The sequence below is a fragment of the Colius striatus genome, unplaced genomic scaffold, assembly GCF_028858725.1.
Source record: "Colius striatus isolate bColStr4 unplaced genomic scaffold, bColStr4.1.hap1 scaffold_37, whole genome shotgun sequence".
Classification (NCBI taxonomy): Eukaryota; Metazoa; Chordata; class Aves; order Coliiformes; family Coliidae; genus Colius; species Colius striatus.
The window spans coordinates 1,612,450-1,636,536 of record NW_026908521.1 but is presented as its reverse complement, the minus strand read 5'-3'; the positions used below and the strand labels follow the sequence as shown (position 1 = coordinate 1,636,536).

General features: G+C 55.6%; 1 protein-coding gene across 1 annotated transcript; it reads right to left on the bottom strand.

Moving 5' to 3' along the window:
• Positions 1–202: 202 nt before the first annotated feature.
• Positions 203–22,771, bottom strand: LOC133629291 (acrosin-like). The gene is made up of 6 exons (XM_062019949.1): positions 22,641–22,771; positions 2,392–2,592; positions 1,934–2,202; positions 1,297–1,442; positions 634–774; positions 203–280 (listed from the first exon to the last, which is right to left on the bottom strand). Exons 1-6 carry the CDS (start codon positions 22,769–22,771, stop codon positions 203–205), a joined length of 966 nt encoding a protein of 321 aa, XP_061875933.1.
• Between the last annotated feature and the right edge of the window lie 1,316 nt (positions 22,772–24,087).

Here is a 24,087-nt window from a genome sequence, read left to right as displayed (position 1 = left end):
TTATCTGTTGCACCATCCGGGCACTGGCTTAACTACTATTACAAGGTTTTACCAAACATAATCAAACTTGCACAAACGCAGTTATTGCTTACAACAATATGCATAATAGAATTGAATCCTACTCCATTTGTTCAACAAGAACAATTTTGACCATCACAGGGCTTTTTGCTTTTTCTTTTGCATTTAATTTTGATGAACACTGTCAGTAACTCTCCATTTCAAAGGTTCCAGTGCACAGGTATTGCTGCACTTCTGCAGCACGGGTGCAGAGGCCAATGAACTGTGAAACACAACAGGAAACACATAAAATCTTACAAAGTCCAACAACACTTTGTCCAAAGACACTGCTACAGCTACAGCTTTTACTGACTACTGCCTAAGCACTACTGCTGAGAAGCTCCAGTGAAGGAGAGGGGGAGGACCCAGCCGTGCTCAGAGTCCTGCTGCTTAAGCCACTTTTCCCTGCAGAGACTGCAGGAGCTGCTGGATCCAGTTAACGAAATCCAGCAGCTTCTGGAGTGGGAATGAGCAGGACTCAGTCCCTGCTGCTGTTGCCAGGGCTGAGCCTTGTGATGGCCTCTTTGGCCGGGCGAGTGTCGCAGCACTTCCTCCTGAACGAATCCGTGACTGCACCCAGTTGAAGAAGTGCTGGGTGGAGGTGTAGACCCCAGGCTGCTTTGGTCTGGCACAGCCTTTCCCCCAGCTGGTCAGGCCCACGAGCCAGAAGAAGTTGGCGTGTGGAGCTCTGCAGACGAGCGGGCCCCCGCTGTCACCCTGCAGCACAGGACAGAGGGTGTGAGGGGTGCTGGGAAGCCCCAGAAGGGTAAGGGGGGTGTTGGGGAGCCCCAGCAGGGTCAGGGGGATGTTGGGGAGCCCCAGCAGTGTGAGGGGGGTGTTGGGAAGCCCCAGCAGCATCAGGGGGGTGTTAGGGAGCCCCAGCAGTGTGAGGGGGTGTTGGGGAGCCCCAGCAGCATCAGGGGGGTGTTGAAGAGCCCCAGCAGTGTGAGGGGGGTGTTGGGGAGCCTCAGCAGTGTGAGGGGGGTGTTGGGAAGCCCCAGCATAGTGAGGAGGGTCTTGGGAAACCCCAGCAGTCTGAGGGGGTGTTGGGGAGTCCCGGCATGGTGAGGGGGGTGTTGGGGAGCCCCAGCAGGGTCAGGGGAGTGTTGGGGAGCCCCAGCAGTGTGAGGGGGGTGTTGGGGAGCCCCAGAAGTGTGAGGGGGGTGTTGGGGAGCCCCAGCAGCCCCACGTGGGCCAGGGCGGCGGGTGCTGCCGGGGCTGGCCCGTGGCTGCTCCTACCTGGCAGGTGTCGATGCCGCCCCGCGGGTAGCCAGCACACAGGTTGTAGCTGTGCAGGGCCCCCCCGTACCACTCACTGCTGTTGCAGACCTTGACATTGATGAGGTGGACCTTGGCCTCCTGCAGCACGTCGGATATTTCTGCAGCTGTGAGCATGGCAAAGAATTAGCCCCCAGCAGCTCTGGGCCACTTCCCCTCCCCTGTCTGGGCAGAGCCCTTCCCTGAGCCTTGGCTTTGCACCTTGCCAAAGAGGCACTTGACCCTTGTCTGATTTTAGGCCATGGCTCAGAATCATAGAATCCCAGATGGTGGGGTTGGAAGGGACCTCTAAATATCATCTAGTCTGACCCCTCTGCTCAAGCAGATTCCTCTAGATCAGGTCACACAGGAACGTGTCCAGGAGGGTTTGGAAGACCTCCAAGGACGGAGCCTCCACGCCCTCCCTGGGCAGCCTGGGCCAGGGCTCAAAAAACCATCCCAGGTCCTGCAGCCTTTCCTCATGGAAAGTCCCCTCAGCATCGCGGCAGCCTGAGGTAGCTCAGGCCCCTGCCTGCAGCCTGAGCCCGGCCCTCGGGCAGCCCGAGCCGTCTCCCCAGGCTCGCCCCAGGCACACAGGCGCTTTCCCGGGGGCACTCACAGCCTTCCGCGGTGTAGCCCCAGCCAGCGACGCGGCAGTCTGTGAGCTGCGACACCACCACGTCGGAGAAGCGAGTCACACAGGCCAGCTGCACGTAGTCGCTGCACTGCACGGGCTCGTCCAGCTCCAGCAGGGCGATGTCGTTCTCGGAGGTGTCGCTGCGGTAGCTCTCGTGGATCAGCAGCCGCTTGCTCTTGCGCACTTGGGCCTCGGGGCCCAGCGCAGACAGCCGGGTGGCCCCGATCACCATGCGCCACGTCAGGACGTTCCTGGGGGGCAGATGGGGAGCAGAGGGCTCAGAGGGAGCCCAGCAGTTCCCTGCCTCCAGCTCGCCGAGGGAGAGGCCAGGTGCCCCGCGAGCCCCGGGCTGCAGGAACGGCACCAGCCCAGCCCGTGCCGAGCACGGGACGGGAACTCTGCCAGTGCTGGGGGCACGGCCCTGCCCTGCTCCTACTCACCTGTACTTGTCAAAGCAGTGTCCTGCGGTCAGGACCCACCGGGGATGGATGAGGGAGCCTCCGCAGATGTGCCTGCTGCCCGCTGCCCCGGGAAGCTGGATGCTGACGATCCAGGGCCAGGCTCCCGGGGAGGCATCGCTGCCGCCCACGACGCGCAACGGCCCGTGGTGCTCAGCCAAGGGCCGGGTCCCGCAGCTTCTCCTGTCACCAGAAAGTCAGGAGTGTCCTGCTGGAGGGCTGGCTGCTGCTGGGGCTGCAGGGCAGCCGTCTGCCCTCCCCACCGGGCAGCGCACGGACAGCGGGGCTGGGGAACCCTGCGCCCCGGCTTCTGCCTTTGCCCAGCAGACGAGTGGTGCCAGCAGCCCGGCTCCCAGCTCCTGGGCTTTGGGAAGCTGTGGCATGGCCATGGGGAACCAGTGAAGCCCATCATATCGAATCATACAGTCACAGAATGGTGGGGGTTGGAAGGGACCTTTAGAGATCATCCGGTCCAACCCCCCTGCTGAGGCAGCTCCCACCTAGATCAGGTCACACAGGAGGGTCTTGAAGCCCTCCAAGGAAGGAGCCTCCACACCCTCCCTGGGCAGCGTGGGCCAGGGCTCCCTCACCTCACAGAAAAAACTGCTGCCCCAACCTCCTGACACCCACCCTTTAGATGTTTGTAACTATTAAGAAGATGCCCCCTCAGCCTCCTCTTTTCTGCCCAAGCTCCCTCCCAGAGCCACTTACCCACAGCTTTGCACTGAGGCACTCACAGGCCAGCAGCACAGGCCCAGCAGGACGAGGAGAATCAGAACTTTCATCACTCTGGCAGCATGTGGCAGCTCCAAGAGCCAAGGGCACGTGGCAGCTCCAAGAGCCAAGGGCACGTCACCCCCAGTGCTGTGTCTGATGCCCGTAGTGCTGATACTGCCTGGAAAGCCTCAGCCTGGGCGCTGATGTCACAGAGCTGCTGGTTCCAGGGGGATTCTGTGTGGGGCACCACGAGGGGTCCAAGCTGGGGGAATGCAGATGCAGGGATGGACACCTGAGGTCACACCACACTCCACAGGACTCCAGCTGACTGCCTTTCCCAAGGCCCTTTGCAAAGACTGCATGGCAGGTCACCCTCTCTGAAGAGGACCTGCTGCTTGCCCGTGGCTGGCATGAGCCCTGCGGCTCTCCAGCCCTCCCTTGCCCACCCTGCGTGCAGCAGTGGCCGACTGTCGGCCGCTCTCTGAAGAGCTTTGTCCCTCTGTCCCTCTCCCTACAGCAGCAGTCAGGGGGAGCTTCCCATCACTGCAGGCTGAGCCCAACGCCTCACACTACCCTGACCCCCTCTGCTCACCTACCCAAGGGACTGGCAAAGAAATGGGAATCAGCTGAGAGCAACTCTCCCCATAGCCCTGGCCAGCCTGGAGAGCTGCAAGAGCTCAGCCAGAGATGGGGAGCAGCCTCTGCCTTCATCCGCTCTGGACCTGCTCTTCTCTGTCCCGAAAGTTCCACCATCATTACCTTTGAAAAAGGACAGGAATGGAAGAGAAGCCAGCACCAAACAAGAAGTGCTGGGAGAAAATCAGGAGCGTGAGGAGCGAGTGAAGGAGCCGCCTTCCCTCGAGGGCAGCTCAGCCCAACTGACCTTCCCTGTGCCGCTGTGAGGCTTTATAGCCCCTGGCCAGCTGAGGTCACCAATGCTGGGTGGGTTCCGGAACACTCCCCTTGTGACATCAGCACGGCCCAAAGTGCTCCCCCTCCACAGGTGACCACACACAGCGCTCCCCCTCCTTTGCCACGGCCTCGGGAATCAGCAGTGGCAGGAATTGAGAGGTGAACCCTGGGCTCATGGGAGAGCATTGTTCACACCTGAAGAAAACGTGTCACACTGGAGAGGGTTCCAGGGAGGAGTGCAGCTGGTGTGTGAGGGATCCACGGTTCCCTGGGCAACCTGCACGGAGCCCGGCATGGAGCAGAGACTGTGGGCAGCTTCTGTGGCTTAGTGCAGAAGAAGGGAACTGCACGTGGAACTGATAAGCTGTAGGCTTCTCACCCTGGGCCCAGTCTGACCAAATGCTGTCCTTTGGGTGAGCTTTGCTCATTCCAATACCAAAACACAGCTCCATCCCAAAGGCCACCGAGGAGCGACCACCCCTCACCGAGCGTGTGCTCTGCATTTGCCTTAACCTGTGCCTTCAAAAGCGGAGCAGGAGACTTTGACAGCAAGGACAGTCAAGGTCTGTGTGACCAGAGCCACTCAAGCTCCACCTTGAAGGGAAAAATACTACAAAAAGGCTTAGGAAAGGGGGCTGTGAAGTGAAGACACCATTGCGAGTAAGTCAGGGAAGACTCCATCACTGACTGCCTCTGACTGCTGAGATCTGCCCGTGGCTGAAGCTCTCTCCCCGCTGGGGAAGCCTTTGGCTCAGCTCTGGTTGTACTGAACGCTCACTGGCAAAGCTCAGACATATCTAGAGTGGCTTTTCCGACCTCACCCCGCGTTATTCCTACTCTCAACATCTGCGGGTGCTTTGGCAGACAGGGCTCCCCGGCAGCCCACCAGCAGCTGCAGATGCTGCTGCTTCCATCAGCTGCACCGTTGGTTAAGCTGGGTGTACAAGTGTCTCAGTGGGCAGCAGCAGGCTGCGAGTGTGGCCGTGTGAGCCCCTGCAGCCGGCTGAGCCGCGTGTGCCGGGCACTGCTGGTACAGCCGTAACCGTGACAGCTCAGAGCACCTGGATGTGACCAGAGCAACAGCGTCACGTTGGGCATCGCCCAGAACCTAAACCCAGCCACCCCCAGCCCCTCTGACATCTGAGGACAAGCTGGAACACAAGAGGCTTCTGCCACATTCCTTTACCCTTTAGCGCAGCACATGCTCAAGGGACCCAGAGATATCAAGGATGCTCCTGGCTGTTTTGCTCTGTGTGCTCAGCAGATGGCACATCCCTGCGTGGGCAGCACAGGCCTGTGATGGACTCGGAGGCAGCCGCCAGACACGCTCACCATTCCTGCCCTGCCCTGGGAGAGATCACAGTGGGAAATGGCAGCAATCCCTGATGTACAGGTGACAGCAGCAGGTTGCAGGTCTTTGCCTTCTCTCTCTCCTACTGTTAGGACCAAGCTCCACGGTGCTGAGTCCCCCCTCTCCTGCCTCTGCCCAGAGACTGAGTTGGAGATGCCCCAGATGGTGCAAGAGTGAGTTTGCTCCATGGTTCCGTATCTGTTCCCGTGTGCTGCCTGTGTCAGCTCACACAGCGATCGGGAAACGAGTGAGCCCTTGCTCCTCAGAGAAGCAAGGAGGGATGTCAGGAGCTTCATGAATGCCAGTCCTGTTTGACTGCTCTGATCTCCTTCTGTGAGCTCCAGCACGCTGCCCTGCCCAGGCCCTGCAGCACAGCCGCAACGAGCCCTCAGGGAGGTGACTGCTGCTGGGAAAAGGCAGCTGGTCGTAACTCTGGCTGTACAGCCCTGCTGGCACTGTCCCTACAGCTGTCCCCACTCTCACACTGCCTCACAACCACTGTCCTCTCCGTTGACTTTCCTCCCCAAGCACAGAGAGGCTGCAGACACCCAGCTCAGGCAGTGCTGTGTGCGTCACAGGCATTTACAGTGGGGTGGGAGCGGACATCATCCTCACCCCAATCAGTCCAAGCAAGGCTGCCTTCCTAATCAATGCAATGATTGAAAAGCTGTATCCTGAGGAACGGACACCCTGACAGACAAAACCTAAACTTGACTTGGAGATGAGGTGAGCTGAAGCTGTCAAAAGTCAGCTAAAAGCTACAGTGCGTTGGAGGCCCCATTTCTGGCAACGCTGAGCCAGGCAGCTGGTGTGCTGGGACAAGCTCAGCCCCAGCATCTGCCCCAGCACCCCTTCTGCTGAGCTCCAGCTGCAGCCTCTCGCCCTGCAGCAGACTGAAACTCTCTGGGACATGGGCTGTCCATCCCTTCTCTGTTTCTGCACCGCCGACCCCAGGAGCCCTGTCACCCTTGTCAAGCTGTGACAGAGGTGCAGACACACAGTGCAGAGGAACAACAGACAGCACAGGGTAGCTCCACCTGGGTGTCCCTTCCAGCCCTACCATTCTATGATTCTATGATCTGCAGCATCACTGCCCTCTTGGCAGAATCAAATTGGCCAGTCCACACTGCTTACAGAACAAACCCATTCTTGCTACTCTCAATTAGCTCTGAGAGCAGCATTCCCAAAGGCAGTAGCAAACATTCCCTTCTGCTGAAGGCTGCAAGAACAAGGTTGCTGCTGACTTTGAGCTGCATGTCATGAAGGTGTTGAGCTAGATCTTTGCCAGGCCAGGAGTGTTTCAGCACCGGGGCTCTCCCAGGAGAAACACCCTCTTTGTAGAGAAATGGAGAGAAGAGGCAATCACAAAAGGACAGGTGGAGACTGCCAACACACCAACTGTAACCCAAAAGTACTTCAGACAGCTGCTGAGTCACAGTTTTGCCTGGCAAATGATTTGGAATAGTTCTCCACACAGTGTTCTGTATTACACCTTGGTAGTTTAGACTTGGCTCTGCAGATGAATTACCAGCCTGGCTAAGAGCTGCAGCTGCACTGTGCCTCACCACTACGACCTTGTCAGGCCTGGATGTTGGCTCACACAGGAACTGGTCTCACCCCAAAACCACAACCTGGGCCCTGCAGCACTGATGAGCCAAGTGAGTTCAGGTGGAAGCACATTTCTGAGCCGTGCTCCTTTCTCCAAGACTACATGTCCCAATCAGAGACAAACTCAAACAGGCTGTGCAAGCATCCCAAGAAGTCCATCCTATGAATACATCAGGCACTTCTGACTTGGCTGAATCTTACCTCCTTGTTTTAATTGTGGTAACTCCCCTCTCCTTTCCTGAGCCATAAAGAAGAGCCAGAATGGCTGCTACAGTGAGTAAAAGTTATTAATTAGCTGTAGAAGTTGGCTTCTTCATTGTGTCACCAAACAGACTGGTGGGTACAAGTAAAGCAAAGTCCAGGTTGCTCTCAAAATCGTGGCAAGAAAGCTGAGTGACGCTGACTCAATGGCACCTTGTACCAAATGCTTTCCATTCATGGCTGTTCATGGGAGCAGAAAAAAACCCACCTGAGATTTCCTGCAGAAGCTCAATGGAACACAAACAAAACACTCCCAACAGAGCTGACTGAAATTCCCCAAGGTTAGGAAGAGAAGCAGCACTGCAAATGTCATGTCAAAAAGACATGAACAGTGATCATGAGGAAAAGATGCAACAAGGAACAACAGGAAAGTTGTAAAGATCACTGATGAAAATAAACTCCTGATGCCTCTTATGGTCGTGTTTACCATGTGTCCCCCATCTCCCTTCCCCAAATGCACAGCTGGATTCCACACACCACACAGGAGAGTCATTGGGCTGCTGGGATCAGTCACAGACGTGACTGAGGGAAACAAAGGCATCCAAAGGAAGGGATTTGAGCAAGGGAACCCAACACAGACAAAACCATCCCCTGTGTTGCTTTCAGCAGCAAATAGAAATCATCTTCTCTTTCTTTAGCGTGGTGGGAACAGCAGCTCAGCAGCTGCACCTCAGGGCACCACAGCCAGGGTCCCTACCTGGGTGTGTGAACTTGCCTGTCTGCAGCTCAGCAGCGGGTTTGTAGGCACAAATGTGACATGGACCAGCCAGCTTGAATAAAGATGGTAGGGACAAGTTAATGCAGCTGGCAAGCTACTTCCAATTATCAGAAACAGCTGCTGCAAGGTAATCAATTGGGCCCTGGGTGGTCACAGGGGTGCAAGAAGCATCTGAGGAAGTAGCTGGCAAAGGAAGGGTTGAGTCAACACTGTTGGTGGCATTACATTGCCTGTGTGTCTCTGCACGTGCATTACCTGGCTTCTCTACATCTTTGGATGAATATTGCTTGCACCGTTACAACAGGCCTGGAGCATCTTTCTGAGCAAGTAGAGGCTCAACTCAACCACCTCCCCAGCTGCATCTGCCAGCAGCTGTCTGCATGATCCACGTCCTTCTGGCCTGTGTGCAACAGCTGAAGCCTCAAAAGCTGCACTGCCCAAACCGCTCCAGCAGTTCAACCCTACGCTGCAGCCTCGGGACCCAGAAGCCAAAGACCTGCCCCGAAGGGCTTGGGGAGGCCACTGGAGAGGCAGGAGGGCTGGCAGCAGCTGCCAGAGCTCCCAAAGCACAGCCAAGCCCCAGCTGTGTGTCCCCCAGGTCCCCTCACCCAGCCCCAGGCCCCCAGCACGGCTCCAGCGGCTGCCCCCTGCTCACCATCGCGGGTTCCTGGCAGAGGGTGCTGAGGGCTCTGAGCACCAGGCACCGCATCGCGCTGCTCTCGCTCCCCAGGGACCAGGCAGGGGAGTGACAGCCCTGCAGCCAATCAGAGGCGGCACAGAGACACACAGGGGCAGCATCTGCCCAGCTCCTGCTTGTGCCCTCCAAGGGGAGGCCTTGGAACCTGAAAACAAGGGGGTTTACCCAACAAGGTGTGTTAGAAAGCTAAAACAAGGCTTTGGATGCTAAAAACTGAGGTTGAGACCCGAGAATGAGGAATTGAAAGCTGAAAAGGAACAGGTTAAAGCTAAAAAGAAGAACTTGGGCCACAAAGTGAGACTTTGGAATCAAAAACTGGAGGACTGTGCTCCAAGCAATAAGGTTACAAATGGCAAAAAGGAGGTTTTGGAAGCTCAACATGAGCATCTGGGCCTCAAAACGAGCCTTTTGAGGTTAAAATTGAGTGTTTGGAAGCAAAGAAATGAGGGTTTGAGCACAAAAATGAGACTGAAAATAAAGGTGATTGTTTGGACCTAGAAGAGGATGATTTGAAATCTAATCCCAAGGTTTGGAAGGTGAAAATCGGGCTTTGGGAGAAAATTAGAGTTTGGGTCACCAAGTGAGGTTTGAAAGATTTACATGGGGGCTTAGGCCTCAAAATAAGGCATTGGAAGCTAAAAAGGAGGGTTTGGGCCCCCAGAGGAGGGTTTGGAAGCAAAAACTCTCGCTTCGGATGGTGAAAATGAGGATTTGTTCCCAAAAGTACCACTTTGGAAGCTAAAAATGAGGTTTTGGATGCCAACCAGGAGGTCTTGGGCCCCAGACCGAGGGCTGAGCCAGCCAAGTTCTGCCTTCCCAGCCTTTTAAGTGTGGGAGCTGCCCTCAGTCGTGTGCAGTTCGTCTGCTCAGCCCAGATGAACAAATGCAGGGTGCAGGCCAGAGAGATGGGGTGGGCACTGAGGCACAGCAGCCCTATAAAAGCGGGCCGGGGGCAGGGAGCCGGCAGAGCGGGCAGCGGCTGAGCAGCACGCTCGGGCAGCGGCAGCATGGCCCGGGCCCGGAGCCGCAGAGCGCGCAGCAGGAGCCGCAGCAGGAGCCGCAGCAGGAGCCGCCGCTCCCGGGGCCCACGCCGAGCCAAGAAAGCCCGCAGGGCCGGGCAGCCCAGGCGCCCGCGGCCCGTGAGGAGCCGCCGCCGCCGCGGGACGCGCGGCCGCCGCCGTGGCTGAGCCCGGCCGGCTCTGATCCGCCGCGCGGCCGCTGGGCCTGAGCCTCCCGGCCGCCGCCAGCACCGCTGCTGTGCCGCCGCACAGCAATAAAGACGCTGCAATAAAGACGAGCCCATGACGCAGCCCTGGGCTGGGTGTCCTTGGCGCTGGGGCTGGGCCAGGGGGGGACACGCCCTAGGGAAGAAGACTGAAGCCGGCAGCTCGGCACTTTGGCACTTTGACAGTTGCATGGCAAGGGGATGGGGCGGGATGGGAGTGCCCAGGGAGAGCACCAGGGCTGATGGACAAGAGCTGCAACACAAGTAGTCTCACCGAAGGAAAAGCCTCTTTAGAGGAAGGCTGAGGGAGCCCTGGCACAGGCTGCCCCAGGAGCCTGTGGAGGCTCCTGCTCTGCAGGTTCTCAGGCCCGGCCTGGACACCTTCCCGTGTGACCTGATCTAGTTGGGAGCTTTAGCAGAGGGGTTGCCTAGATGATCTCTAGAGGTCCCTTCCAGTTCCTACCACTCTGTGATTCTGTCATAGCTCCCACATCACAGGAGCTGCCAAGGGAGCACTTTGCTGGCTGACAGGCTCCCCTGGGACCTCTCTAGAGGAGTAGGAGAGCTGTGGCTGGGGGCTTTCTTCTGATCTGGGGCTGTTTATTCTGGAGGAGACTGAGGGGGGATCTCATTGACAGTTACAAACGTCTACATGGTGGGTGTCAGGAGGCTGGGGTTTCCCTTTTTTTCCTGTTGTAGGCAGTGACAGGACAAGAGGTCATGGAAAGAAGCTGGAACAACAAAAGTTCCATTGAAATGTAAGGAAAACAATGTTTCCCTGTGAGGTGAGGGAGCCCTGGCCCAGGCTGCCCAGGGAGGGTGTGGAGGCTCCTTCCTTGGAGCTCTCTGAACTTATATGGACACCTTCCTGTGGGACCTGACAGAGATGGACCTGCTTTAGCGGGGGGGGTTGGACTAGCTGATCTCTAAAGCTCCCTTCCAACCCCACCATTCTGTGATTCTGTGATTCCCTGACCATGGCCAGCTTTGAAGAATGGCTTGTTCACGTCAAAGCTGGCACCACAAACCCAGTCACAAGGTGTCCATCGTACTGCTGTAGAGGGGTCCCAGGGCAGCCTTTATTTGAGTCTGGGCTGAGCAGACTGACTGCACACGAATGAGGAGAGCTCCCACCTTCGTATTTCCTGTAGAATAAGCTTTCCTACTCTCCTCTCTTGGTCAAGCACTGGAGTCTGTTTTGCTCAGGACCATCACTGGCAGCAAGCCCTCCCTGCCCTTGTCTCCATCCACAACGACCTTGGTGATCTTTTTACTGCCATTTCGCTGGGGCCTCTGCCATCCTAACGAGGGTGGGGGTGGATGTGGGCACCGAGCAAGAGACTGTCGTGCTGCTGCTGGGCTGGTTGGGCCAAACCACCACACACACACACACACCCCCACTGCTCTCACCAGTTGCCCCCAACAGAGAACACTAGACCAGACGACTTGTGGTTCCCACTCAGATGGGCTGGCATTCGGACCTCCATCTGTACCTAGAGCAGAGAGTTCCCTTGCCCTAGAAAGCACTTGGATGTGCAGGTATTGGGAAAGCAGGACAGGCTGTGGAGATCAGCTGCAAGGCAAGGCCACAGAAGTGGACTGATCAGACCCCTGTTTACGTGTGACCTGGTCCTTTCAACCCCTTTTCTCTCTGTTTTCCTACCTCTGTTCCTCCAGAAACCACCTGATCTCACCCTTTGCCTTGGTTTGGTCCTTTCCTACACATCCCATGGCAAGATCCGCGAGGCAGCAGCAGCCATCCTGAGTTGCCACGGCCGTGCTGGGAAGCCCTCCCCTTGCCCTCCTCGGTGAATCTTTCACACAGACGTGTTGGAACTGTTTTTCATTCATGTTTTCAATGATTTCTCAGGAAACACAGCAATTCCCCTCCTACACCTGGCAATTCTGTCTTTTTTAAGAAAGCACTGAAAGCCATTCAGAGCTCCAGACCAGCCCCAGGACATTTCCCAGTGCACATATTCAAGCAGGGGCTATCTGAAAGGGAAGGATCCTGTTCTAACAATCTTCACCTCTGAGTTGTCTGGCTGGGCAATGGGACATAGAAACTCGTCTCATGTGAAGAGCAGACAAATCCCTCATTTGTACCACTTAGAGGAGGATAAAGCAGGGAGTGTCAGGACTCAGCACACTTTGGCTTGCAGACAGAGTCAGGGTCACTTCCTCAGCCTCATTAGGATTGCTCTGATATTCTGATTGTTGTGATCCTGTTCCCTTTGCTTCTCTGGAGCAGGAGTTGTGTCCTGTTTCTCCAGGACAGCTCCATCGCCAGGGTGGGACAGAGAAGAGCCTGCAGAAGTGCCCTTTGCAACAGGACTGTCCTGCTTGACTTACGGCCCAGATGCTTTTTGAGGAGTTACTTGTGTGTGAAGTCATCTTCAAGGCAGCATGAGGGAAAACACAGGGCAGAGAGGAAAAAGACTAATGGGCACAGCAGCTCTCCTGACTGCACTAAGGCACAGAGAGAGGAGCCCTTTCCACGTCCTGTGCCAAGATTCCTCCAATTTTCAGTGATAAAAGTGAGTTCTATCCCAAAAAAAGAGCACCCCCTGACACAGAAAAGCTGACTCCTCAGCAGCACAGGAGCAGAGCTCCTGCCCCTCACAGCCAACACACAGCACAGCAGAGAAATGCATTTCATTGGGAGGGTAATTACCTGAAGAATGGAGTGGTTTTGCTCAGAGGAGTCTGTCTTCTATTTTCCCTGCACATTGCTGTTTTTAAAAGGCTCTCCTTCAAAGGAACAGCAAATGCCCAACAGCAGCTCCATCAGCCAGTTCCTGCTCCTGCCCTTGGCAGACACGGGGCAGCTGCAGCTGCTGCCCTTTGGGCTGTGCCTGAGCATCTCCCTGGCTGCCCTCCTGGCCAACAGCCTCGTCATCAGCGCCGTCGCCTGTGACCACCCCCTCCCCACTCCCATGGACTTCCTCCTCAGCCTCTCCCTCTCGGACCTCGGACCTTCACCACTGTCCCCAAAGCTATGGCCAATTCACACTGGGACAATTGGGACATCTCCTACTTGGGATGTGCTGCCCACACATTGAGGACTCTCCTTTTCATTTCAGGACAGCGTTATCTTCTCCCCATCATGTGCTACAGCCACTCTCTGGCCATCTGCAAAGCTCTGCACTAGGGGCCGCCCTGGGCAGCAGAGCCTGTGTCCAGGTGGCAGCAGCTGCCTGGGGCTCTGGCTTTCCCTCAAGTTTCTGTACTTCACTTTCTGTCAAGTTTCCTTTGTTTCCCGTGTTTTTCTTTGGCAATATTAGACTTTATTTTGTAGTGCATTTACTACAGTTACTACTATTTCTTACAATTACGACTATTTCCTCTTCTTTTTCTCTGCTGCAAGCGCTTGAGGCGTCTGGGACTTTGCAGTCCTAGGGACAGAAGGATGTGTCACCGATGCAGGGGGATGCAGATGGTAGATGTTTTCGAGACACAGGTGTTTGAACCTCCTGCCAATCAGGCTCAGTGCTCCTTCAACTTCATGGGAGAGGCCTGGAAGACAAGAATCCCACCCAAGGTCAGCAGCACAGGTAGGCTGAGGACACCTCCAGCCCTGCCATAGGAAGCAACCCAGCTGCCAGAAGCCTCCTGAGCTGCACTGACAAGTTCAGTTGGAACAGATTGGACACAGACCCTGATATCCAACCAACGTGAGCAGCTCAGAGCCCCAGGCCCCACTTGGAATGGCTTTGGCCTCCAGCATAGACCCAACTCACTGACAGACACTTTTCAGCCCCAATTGTTCCAACATCGTTCCCAGACAAGATGCTGAGAAGCATCCCCTATCTGCCGCTTCAAGCACAAAGGGATCCTGCAAAAGGGGCTGGTTCAGCTCCAGCAGCCAAAGCTGCTCAAATGCATTCCCAAGCCTTCAACAGAGGCTGCACATGCCCAGGCCCAGGCCAGTTGCCACATCACTCTGCTGGAACAGCCCTGAGCAGAACACTTGGGTAAAAGCCGTGGCCTTGCCAAGCCACTGAATCCATTTCTAGTCTAATTAAATCCCCCAAACTACGTTCTAGACTCTGAACAAAGAGGCATTCCTCTTACCTTTGATGTGACAGACTTTGTAGTGATCAACATCAGGGACAGCTAAGAGAGAAATTTTGGCCCCAGATTCTCTCCTCAAGCTGTTAATAAACTGTCCTTGCTTGCCAATCAAGTGTGAGACTGTATCCTTAATGAAAGACAAGAAAGCAAGAGTCAAGGAGAGAAATGTACATCAAACCCCACTGAGCCCTGGGGCTTCTTTTGCCCATCTTCCTGGTTCCTGCAGCTCATTTGCAGGGTGGGTTTGGACAGGCAGCGGGAGCGTGACCCTCTTGCACAGGAAAAAGCATCACAATTCATCCCCTGCTCTCAGGGACTGTGAGCCCTCAAAGCCTTCTGAAGGCTTTCAGAGCATCGCCCTGACAGATCAGGGTGGAAGGTGCTGGAGAAGGACTCCAACCACCAGCCCGGGATGTAGCTCTAACATGCCTCTTCTTTCCATCTCTGCACCTCTTCTTAATTCCTGTTGGGTCCCCACGGCAGCTGAAAGTGTCTCTGTAGGGCAGGGCAGGAGGCATGAGCAGGACAGTGACTGCTTACCTTTGGCACCTCTATTGCCCAGACAACCACCTTGGATTTTCCTCTTTGGCTGCGCTTCTTTCGGGTCACTGTCTGCCACTCATCCTGCGGGGATGGCGGCAGCGCAGCAGCTATCTGGGCATAGCTTGGCTTCTGCCCGGCTCCTGGCGCTGCCGGCGCTGCTGACGGCCGCTGCTCTGCGTCGGCGCCTGAGCCTGAGCCCTGTGCAGGGCTGGCTGCAGCACTGCCGGGACACTCTGTGCTCTGCACGGGGACAGAAACAGCAGCAGGGACGCTGCTTTCCCTTGCACATCCTGCTGGCTCTTCTCTGTCTTTGTCATCCTCCTGGGTGCTCGGCACAACTGGTGGTGTTGACACTTCTGGAAGCTCAGTCTCTGGGCATTCCTCTTCCAAAGAGGAAGAGAGTCCCTGAGGGACACAGGCTTCTATCTGGGGCCACGATTCCTTCTCTGTGCCTCCTTCCTCCAGCGCTTCCTCAGCAGCTGTGGCCGGTTCCTCACGGTCTCTGGCCTGCGCTTTTCGGGAGGAATAGAGCCACCAGCAGCCCAGCAGTGCCAGCGCTCCGGGCACGACGTATGGGATCACGCTGCAGAAGCGCAGAGACATTGCACACAGCCTCAGCAGGATCTAGCAGGAGACACAGACAGCACGTTCAAATAGACACACGGAAAGAAACAGGAAGGCAAAAGTGTCACAAATGCCTTGAGGTATTTCCAGGAGCAGTTTTCAAGCTGCTCCTGAAACTCACAGCTCTGCTCTACCATCTCGAGCTTCCAAACCCTCCTGTTTGGGCACAAACCCTCCTCTGTAGCCTCCTTTTTAGACCACAATCTAAACTAGAACAGAGCAACACTTCCCATATGCACGACCAGCCTAGGCAGGGGCAAGAGCTCAGCCTAGAGATGGAACTGGAGGTGCAGATTTGGTTCATCCTTACCTTTGGAAGTGGATGGAAGTTGAGGAGAAGTGGGCAGCAAACAAGCAGTCGTTGAAGAAAGCACAAAGGCAAGTAGCTACAGATGTAGCTGAGTCCTCCTGATGGCAGCTCAGCCCAACTGGCTCTGGCTGTCCCGCTGGGAGGCTCCACAGCCCCCGGCCAGGTGAGGTCACAACGCCGGGTGGGGTCTGGAACAGCCCCTGTGTGACATCAGCACTGCCCAAAGGTCTCCCTCTCCCTTAGTGACAGCCACAGCGCTGCCCCTCCCCTGGGATGGCCTCTGGAATCACTACTGGCCATAATTTAGAACTTCTGCTAGAGGCACAGCATTGTTCACACTGTCAGGAAAAGTCTGACACTGAGCAGGGCTAAAAAGGATAAAACCTTTGCACACACACTCACACACTGGTTGTGGAACATTTCCCACAGACACACACTGGCTGTCAAAGCAGTGGGGTTGCACTGGATGATCTCTAAAGGTCCCTTCCAGCCCCCACCATTCTGTGATTCTATGATTCTATGAACATGTCCAGGTGGCTTTTGAAGACCTCCAGAGGAGGAGGTCTCCTCTCTCTGCTCAGTTTGAATGGTTCATTAATAAATCAAACATTTTCTCCCCACGCTGAGTCTGGTTTGCCCCCAAACATTAATTGCTGAGGGATCTCCCTGTCCTTACCTTGCCTCACAAACTCTTATTTCTCTCTCCCCTGTCCAGCTGAGGAGGGGGAGGGATAGAGCGACTTGGTGGGCACCTGGCACCCAGCCAGGGCTGAACTACCACACCAAAACCACAAGCTGCAGCCAAGCTGTAGTCCCAGGCAAGGGAACAGGAATTGCTTGAGCTATTGCTAGGAGCAGGTTTCCGGCTGCTCCTTCCATTCACAGCTCTGCTCTACCAGCTCTGTGCTCTAAACCCTCATGTTTGGGCCCAAAGCATTGCTTTTAGCTTCCAAAGCCTCATCTTGAGGCCAACAGAAGAATCACCAGACAGCAACACTACCCATAGCCTTGGCCAGGCTCTGCAGGTAGAAGAGCTCAGCATGGAAATGGACTGGGAGGTGCAGAGCAGCCTCTCCTGTCATCCCGGTCTACATCCTCTTCCCTGTCCTGAGAGTTTGGGTCATCCTTACCTTTGGAAGAAAACTGGATTTGAGAACTGGGCAGCAACCGGGAAATGTCTGGAGGAAAGCACGAAGGCGAGTAGCGAGGGAAGGAGGCGAGTTGTCCCGAGGGCAGCTCAGCCCAGCTGGCTCTGGCTGTCCCCTGGAAGGCTTTATAGACTCTGGCCGGGTGAGGTTACAAACGCCGGGTGGGGTCTGGAACAGCCCCTGACATCAGCAGTGCCCAACGTTCTCTGTCTCCCTTGGCGATGGCCACAGCGCTGCCCCTACCCTGGGATGGCCTCTGGAATCATTCCTGGCAATACTTTAGAACTTCAACTTCTACTGAAGGCACAGCACTGCTCACACTGTCAGGGAAAGTCTGACACTGAGCAGGGCTGCAGGGAGGAGGCAGCTGGGGAGCAAGAAATCCTCTCTGATGTTTGTGATGCCAGGAAAGTGCTAATCAGGACTCAATAGCCAATGTGACTGTCAAGCAGGGATTCTTTCCGGCAGCGCTGGGCACACAGGGGATGGCTCCACCAAGTGTGTGCCCTGCTTAGAGCAAAAGTTTCCACATGTCCCAGACTAGATCTGCAAGTTCATTGCACTTCTTCATGAGTTCCCCCCATGGCCCTGCCTCAGTCTGCCCAGGCCACAGCTCCCTCACGCCTCCTTCGCTGGGCCTCAGGGGCCATTGAGGATGAAGATCTGAGTCTTCCTCACAGTGTATTCTTCACCTTTGGCTTCCTGGTGTTTGTCCAGACATCAGGACAGGCTTGAGCAGTTGCTGATTCACTTCTCTCACTCTGATTGGTCCAGGATAAGTTCTGCTCTTGCCAGATAACAACAGGAGTGAGATGTGCTGCAGTGACGGCTTCTTGTGGCTCTCCAAGATCAGCCATGTCCTGAAGCTTGTACTGCCAAAAGCGAACAAGTTCCTAACGCCAATATTTCAGACACCAAACACTTACAAATGTGTTCTTGCAGATTTCTGGCTGAATGACGCTTCTGTGCTCTGAGGCTTCTGTAACATCTGCAATTCATTTGACACCTGGGCCAACAGCCTGTCATTGTCTTAAAAAATGCTGGGTTTTGGGTGAACTTTGCTCATTAGACTCTGATTATAACACCAAAACACAGCTCCATCCCAAAGCCCACACAGCTCCAAGGTGCCACCAGCCCTCACTCAGCATGTGCTCTGCATTCTCCTTACCCCACACCTTTAAAAGCAAAGTGAGAGCATTACACAGCAATCCAGATGAAGGTCTGTGTGACCAGAGTCACTCCAGCCCCACTTTGAAGGGAAAGAGAGTGTAAAAAGGGCTTAAGAAAGGGGGCTGTTGGGGAAGGCACCATCGGCTCAGAGCTGGTTGTGTCAAGGGCTGGCTGGGGAAGCTCAAAAATCCCCCTGCACAGTCGCTTCTCTGATCTCCTGCTGCACTATTTGCAGCCTCAACATCTGCACGAGCTTGGACTCGATCATCTGAGAGGCCTTTTCCAACCACAACAATTCCATGGTTGTATGACAGAGGAAGGAAAGCTGCGGCTGGGTTCTTCCTTGTGTGCCTCAGTGCCCACCCCATCTCTCTGGCCTGCACCCTGCATTTGTTCATCTGGGCTGAGCAGACGAACTGCACACGACTGAGGGCAGCTCCCACACCTAAAGGGCTGGGAAGGTAGAACTTGGCTGGCTCAGTCCTCGGTCTGGGGCCCAAGACCTCCTGGTTTGCATCCAAACCCTCATTTTTAGCTTCCAAAGTTGTACTTTTGGGAAAAGAATCCTCATTTTCACCATCCAAAGCAAAAGGCTTTGCTTCCAAACCCTCCTCTGGGGGACTAAACCCTCCCTTTTAGCTTCCAATGCCTTATTTTGAGGCCTAGGCCACCATGTAAATCTTTCAAACCTCACTTGGTGACCCAAACTCTAATTCCCAAAACCTGACTGTCAGATTCCAAACCTTGGGATTAGATTTCAAATCATCCTCTTCTAGGTCCAAACAATCACCTTTATTTTCAGTCTCATTTTTGTGCTCAAATCCTCATTTCTTTGCTTCCAAACACTCAATTTTAACCTCAAAAGGCTCGTTTTGAGGCCCAGATGCTCATTTTTAGCTTCCAAAGCCTCTTTTTTGCCATTTGTAACCTTATTGCTTGGAGCACAGTCCTCCAGTTTTTGATTCCAAAGTCTCACTTTGTGGCCCAAGTTCTTCTTTTTAGCTTTAACCTGTTCCTTTTCAGCTTTCAATCCCTCATACTCGGGTCTCAACCTCAGTTTTTAGCATCCAAAGCCTTGTTTTAGCTTTCTAACACACCTTGTTGGGTAAATCCCCTTGTTTTCAGGTTCCAAGGCCTCCCCTGGGAGGGCACAAGCAGGAGCTGGGCAGATGCTGCCCTTGTGTGTCTCTGTGCCGCCTCTGATTGGCTGCAGGGCTGTCACTCCCCTGCCTGGTCCCTGGGGAGCGAGAGCAGCGTGATGCGGTGCCTGGTGCTCAGAGCCCTCAGCGCCCTCTGCCACGAACCCGCGATGGTGAGCAGGGGGCAGCCGCTGGAGCCGTGCTGGGGGCCTGGGGCTGGGTGAGGGGAGCTGGGGGACATACAGCTGGGGCTTGGCTGTGCTTTGGGAGCTCTGGCAGCTGCTGCCAGCCCTCCTGCCTCCCCAGTGGCCTCCCCAAGCCCTTCGGGGCAGGTCTTTGGCTTCTGGGTCCCAAGGCTGCAGCGTGGGGTTGAACTGCTGGAGCGGTTTGGGCAGGGCAGCTTTTGAGGCTTCAGTTGTTGCACACAGGCCAGAAGGATGTGGATCATGCAGAGAGCTGCTGGCAGATGCAGCTGGGGAGGTGGTTGAGTTGAGCCTCTACTTGCTCAGAAAGATGCTCCAGGCCTGTTGTAACGGTGCAAGCAATATTCATCCAAAGATGTAGAGAAGCCAGGTAATGCACGTGCAGAGACACACAGGCAATGTAATGCCACCAACAGTGTTGACTCAAACCCTTCCTTTGCCAGCTACTTCCTCAGATGCTGCTTTAACCCCTGTGACCACCCAGGGCCCAATTGATTACCTTGCAGCAGCTGTTTCTGATAATTGGAAGTAGCTTGCCAGCTGCATTAACTTGTCCCTACCATCTTTATTCAAGCTGGCTGGTCCATGTCACATTTGTGCCTACAAACCCGCTGCTGAGCTGCAGACAGGCAAGTTCACACACCCAGGTAGGGACCCTGGCTGTGGTGCCCTGAGGTGCAGCTGCTGAGCTGCTGTTCCCACCACGCTAAAGAAAGAGAAGATGATTTCTATTTGCTGCTGAAAGCAACACAGGGGATGGTTTTGTCTGTGTTGGGTTCCCTTGCTCAAATCCCTTCCTTCGGATGCCTTTGTTTCCCTCAGTCACGTCTGTGACTGATCCCAGCAGCCCAATGACTCTCCTGTGTGGTGTGTGGAATCCAACTGTGCATTTGGGGAAGGGAGATGGGGGACACATGGTAAACACGACCATAAGAGGCATCAGGAGTTTATTTTCATCAGTGATCTTTACAACTTTCCTGTTGTTCCTTGTTGCATCTTTTCCTCATGATCACTGTTCATGTCTTTTCGACATGACATTTGCAGTGCTGCTTCTCTTCCTAACCTTGGGGAATTTCAGTCAGCTCTGTTGGGAGTGTTTTGTTTGTGTTCCATTGAGCTTCTGCAGGAAATCTCAGGTGGGTTTTTTTCTGCTCCCATGAACAGCCATGAATGGAAAGCATTTGGTACAAGGTGCCATTGAGTCAGCATCACTCAGCTTTCTTTCCACGACTTTGAGAGCAACCTGGACTCTGCTTTACTTGTACCCACCAGTCTGTTTGGTGACACAATGAAGAAGCCAACTTCTACAGCTAATTAATAACTTTTACTCACTGTAGCAGCCATTCTGGCTCTTCTTTATGGCTCAGGAAAGGAGAGGGGAGTTACCACAATTAAAACAAGGAGGTAAGATTCAGCCAAGTCAGAAGTGCCTGATGTATTCATAGGATGGACTTCTTGGGATGCTTGCACAGCCTGTTTGAGTTTGTCTCTGACTGGGACATGTAGTCTTGGAGAAAGGAGCACGGCTCAGAAATGTGCTTCCACCTGAACTCACTTGGCTCATCAGTGCTGCAGGGCCCAGGTTGTGGTTTTGGGGTCAGTCCAGTTCCTGTGTGTGTGAGCCAACATCCAGGCCTGACAAGGTCGTAGTGGTGAGGCACAGTGCAGCTGCAGCTCTTAGCCAGGCTGGTAATTCATCTGCAGAGCCAAGTCTAAACTACCAAGGTGTAATACAGAACACTGTGTGGAGAACTATACCAAATCATTTGCCAGGCAAAACTGTGACTCAGCAGCTGTCTGAGGTACTTTTGGGTTACAGTTGGTGTGGTGGCAGTCTCCACCTGTCCTTTTGTGATTGCCTCTTCTCTCCATTTCTCTACAAAGAGGGTGTTTCTCCTGGGAGAGCCCCGGTGCTGAAACACTCCTGGCCTGGCAAAGATCTAGCTCAACACCTTCATGACATGCAGCTCAAAGTCAGCAGCAACCTTGTTCTTGCAGCCTTCAGCAAAAGGGAATGTTTGCTACTGCCTTTGGGAATGCTGCTCTCAGAGCTAATTGAGAGTAGCAAGAATGGGTTTGTTCTGTAAGCAGTGTGGACTGGCCAATTTGATCCTGCCAAGAGGGCAGTGATGCTGCAGATCATAGAATCATAGAATGGTAGGGCTGGAAGGGACACCCAGGTGGAGCTACCCTGTGCTGTCTGTTGTGTCCTCTGCACTGTGTGTCTGCACCTCTGTCACAGCTTGACAAGGGTGACAGGGCTCCTGGGGTCGGCGGTGCAGAAACAGAGAAGGGATGGACAGCCCATGTCCCAGAGAGTTTCAGTCTGCTGCAGGGCGAGAGGCTGCAGCTGGAGCTCAGCAGAAGGGGTGCTGGGGCAGATGCTGGGGCTGAGCTTGTCCCAGCACACCAGCTGCCTGGCTCAGCGTTGCCAGAAATGGGGCCTCCAACGCACTGTAGCTTTTAGCTGACTTTTGACAGCTTCAGCTCACCTCATCTCCAAGTCAAGTTTAGGTTTTGTCTGTCAGGGTGTCCGTTCCTCAGGATACAGCTTTTCAATCATTGCATTGATTAGGAAGGCAGCCTTGCTTGGACTGATTGGGGTGAGGATGATGTCCGCTCCCACCCCACTGTAAATGCCTGTGACGCACACAGCACTGCCTGAGCTGGGTGTCTGCAGCCTCTCTGTGCTTGGGGAGGAAAGTCAACGGAGAGGACAGTGGTTGTGAGGCAGTGTGAGAGTGGGGACAGCTGTAGGGACAGTGCCAGCAGGGCTGTACAGCCAGAGTTACGACCAGCTGCCTTTTCCCAGCAGCAGTCACCTCCCTGAGGGCTCGTTGCGGCTGTGCTGCAGGGCCTGGGCAGGGCAGCGTGCTGGAGCTCACAGAAGGAGATCAGAGCAGTCAAACAGGACTGGCATTCATGAAGCTCCTGACATCCCTCCTTGCTTCTCTGAGGAGCAAGGGCTCACTCGTTTCCCGATCGCTGTGTGAGCTGACACAGGCAGCACACGGGAACAGATACGGAACCATGGAGCAAACTCACTCTTGCACCATCTGGGGCATCTCCAACTCAGTCTCTGGGCAGAGGCAGGAGAGGGGGGACTCAGCACCGTGGAGCTTGGTCCTAACAGTAGGAGAGAGAGAAGGCAAAGACCTGCAACCTGCTGCTGTCACCTGTACATCAGGGATTGCTGCCATTTCCCACTGTGATCTCTCCCAGGGCAGGGCAGGAATGGTGAGCGTGTCTGGCGGCTGCCTCCGAGTCCATCACAGGCCTGTGCTGCCCACGCAGGGATGTGCCATCTGCTGAGCACACAGAGCAAAACAGCCAGGAGCATCCTTGATATCTCTGGGTCCCTTGAGCATGTGCTGCGCTAAAGGGTAAAGGAATGTGGCAGAAGCCTCTTGTGTTCCAGCTTGTCCTCAGATGTCAGAGGGGCTGGGGGTGGCTGGGTTTAGGTTCTGGGCGATGCCCAACGTGACGCTGTTGCTCTGGTCACGTCCAGGTGCTCTGAGCTGTCACGGTTACGGCTGTACCACCAGTGCCCGGCACACACGGCTCAGCCGGCTGCAGGGGCTCACATGGCCACACTCGCAGCCTGCTGCTGCCCACTGAGACACTTGTACACGCAGCTTAACCAGCTTCCCGACGTGGCGCATGGTGATCGGGGCCACCCATCTGTCTGAGCTGGGCCCCGAGGCCCAAGTGTGCAAGAGCAAGCGGCTGCTGATCCACGAGAGCTACCGCAGCGACACCTCCGAGAACGACATCGCCCTGCTGGAGCTGGACGAGCCCGTGCAGTGCAGCGACTACGTGCATCTGGCCTGTGTGACTCGCTTCTCCGACGTGGTGGTGTCGCAGCTCACAGACTGCCGCGTCGCTGGCTGGGGCTACACCACGGCACGCTGTGAGTGTCCCCGGGAAAGCGCCTGTGTGCCTGGGGCGAGCCTGGGGAGACGGCTCGGGCTGCCCGAGGGCCGGGCTCAGGCTGCAGGCAGGGGCCTGAGCTACCTCAGGCTGCCGCGATGCTGAGGGGACTTTCCATGAGGAAAGGCTGCAGGACCTGGGATGGTTTTTTGAGCCCTGGCCCAGGCTGCCCAGGGAGGGCGTGGAGACTCCTTCCTTGGAGGTCTTCCAAACCCTCCTGGACACGTTCCCGTGTGACCCGATCTAGAGGAATCTGCTTGAGCAGAGGGGTCAGTCTAGATGATGTTTAGAGGTCCGTTCCAACCCCACCATCTGGGATTCTATGATTCTGAGCCATGGCCTAAAATCAGACAAGGGTCCAGTGCCTCTTTGGAAAGGTGCAAAGCCAAGGCCTATGAAAGGGCTCTGCCCAGACAGGGGAGGGGAAGTGGCCCAGAGCTGCTGGGGGCTAATTCTTTGCCATGCTCACAGCTGCAGAAATATCTGACGTGCTGCAGGAGGCCAAGGTCCACCTCATCAATGTCAAGCTCTGCAACAGCAGTGAGTGGTACGGGGGGACCCTGCACAGCTACAACCTGTGTGCTGGCTACCTGCGGGGCGGCATCGACACCTGCCAGGTAGGAGCAGCCACGGGCCAGCCCCGGCAGCACCCGCCGCCCTGGCCCACATGGGGCTGCTGGGGCTCCCCAACACCCCCCTCACACTTCTGGGGCTCCCCAACACCCCCCTCACCCTGCTGGGGCTTCCCAGCATCACCCTCACACTGCTGGGGCTTCCCAGCACCCCCCTCACACTGCTGGGGCTCCCCAACACGCCCCTCACCCTGCTGGGGCTCCCCAACACCCCCCTGACCCTGCTGGGGCTTCCCAGCACCCCCCACACCCTCTGTCCTGTGCTGCAGGGTGACAGCGGGGGCCCGCTCGTCTGCAGAGCTCCACACGCCAACTTCTTCTGGCTCGTGGGCCTGACCAGCTGGGGGAAAGGCTGTGCCAGACCAAAGCAGCCTGGGGTCTACACCTCCACCCAGCACTTCTTCAACTGGGTCCAG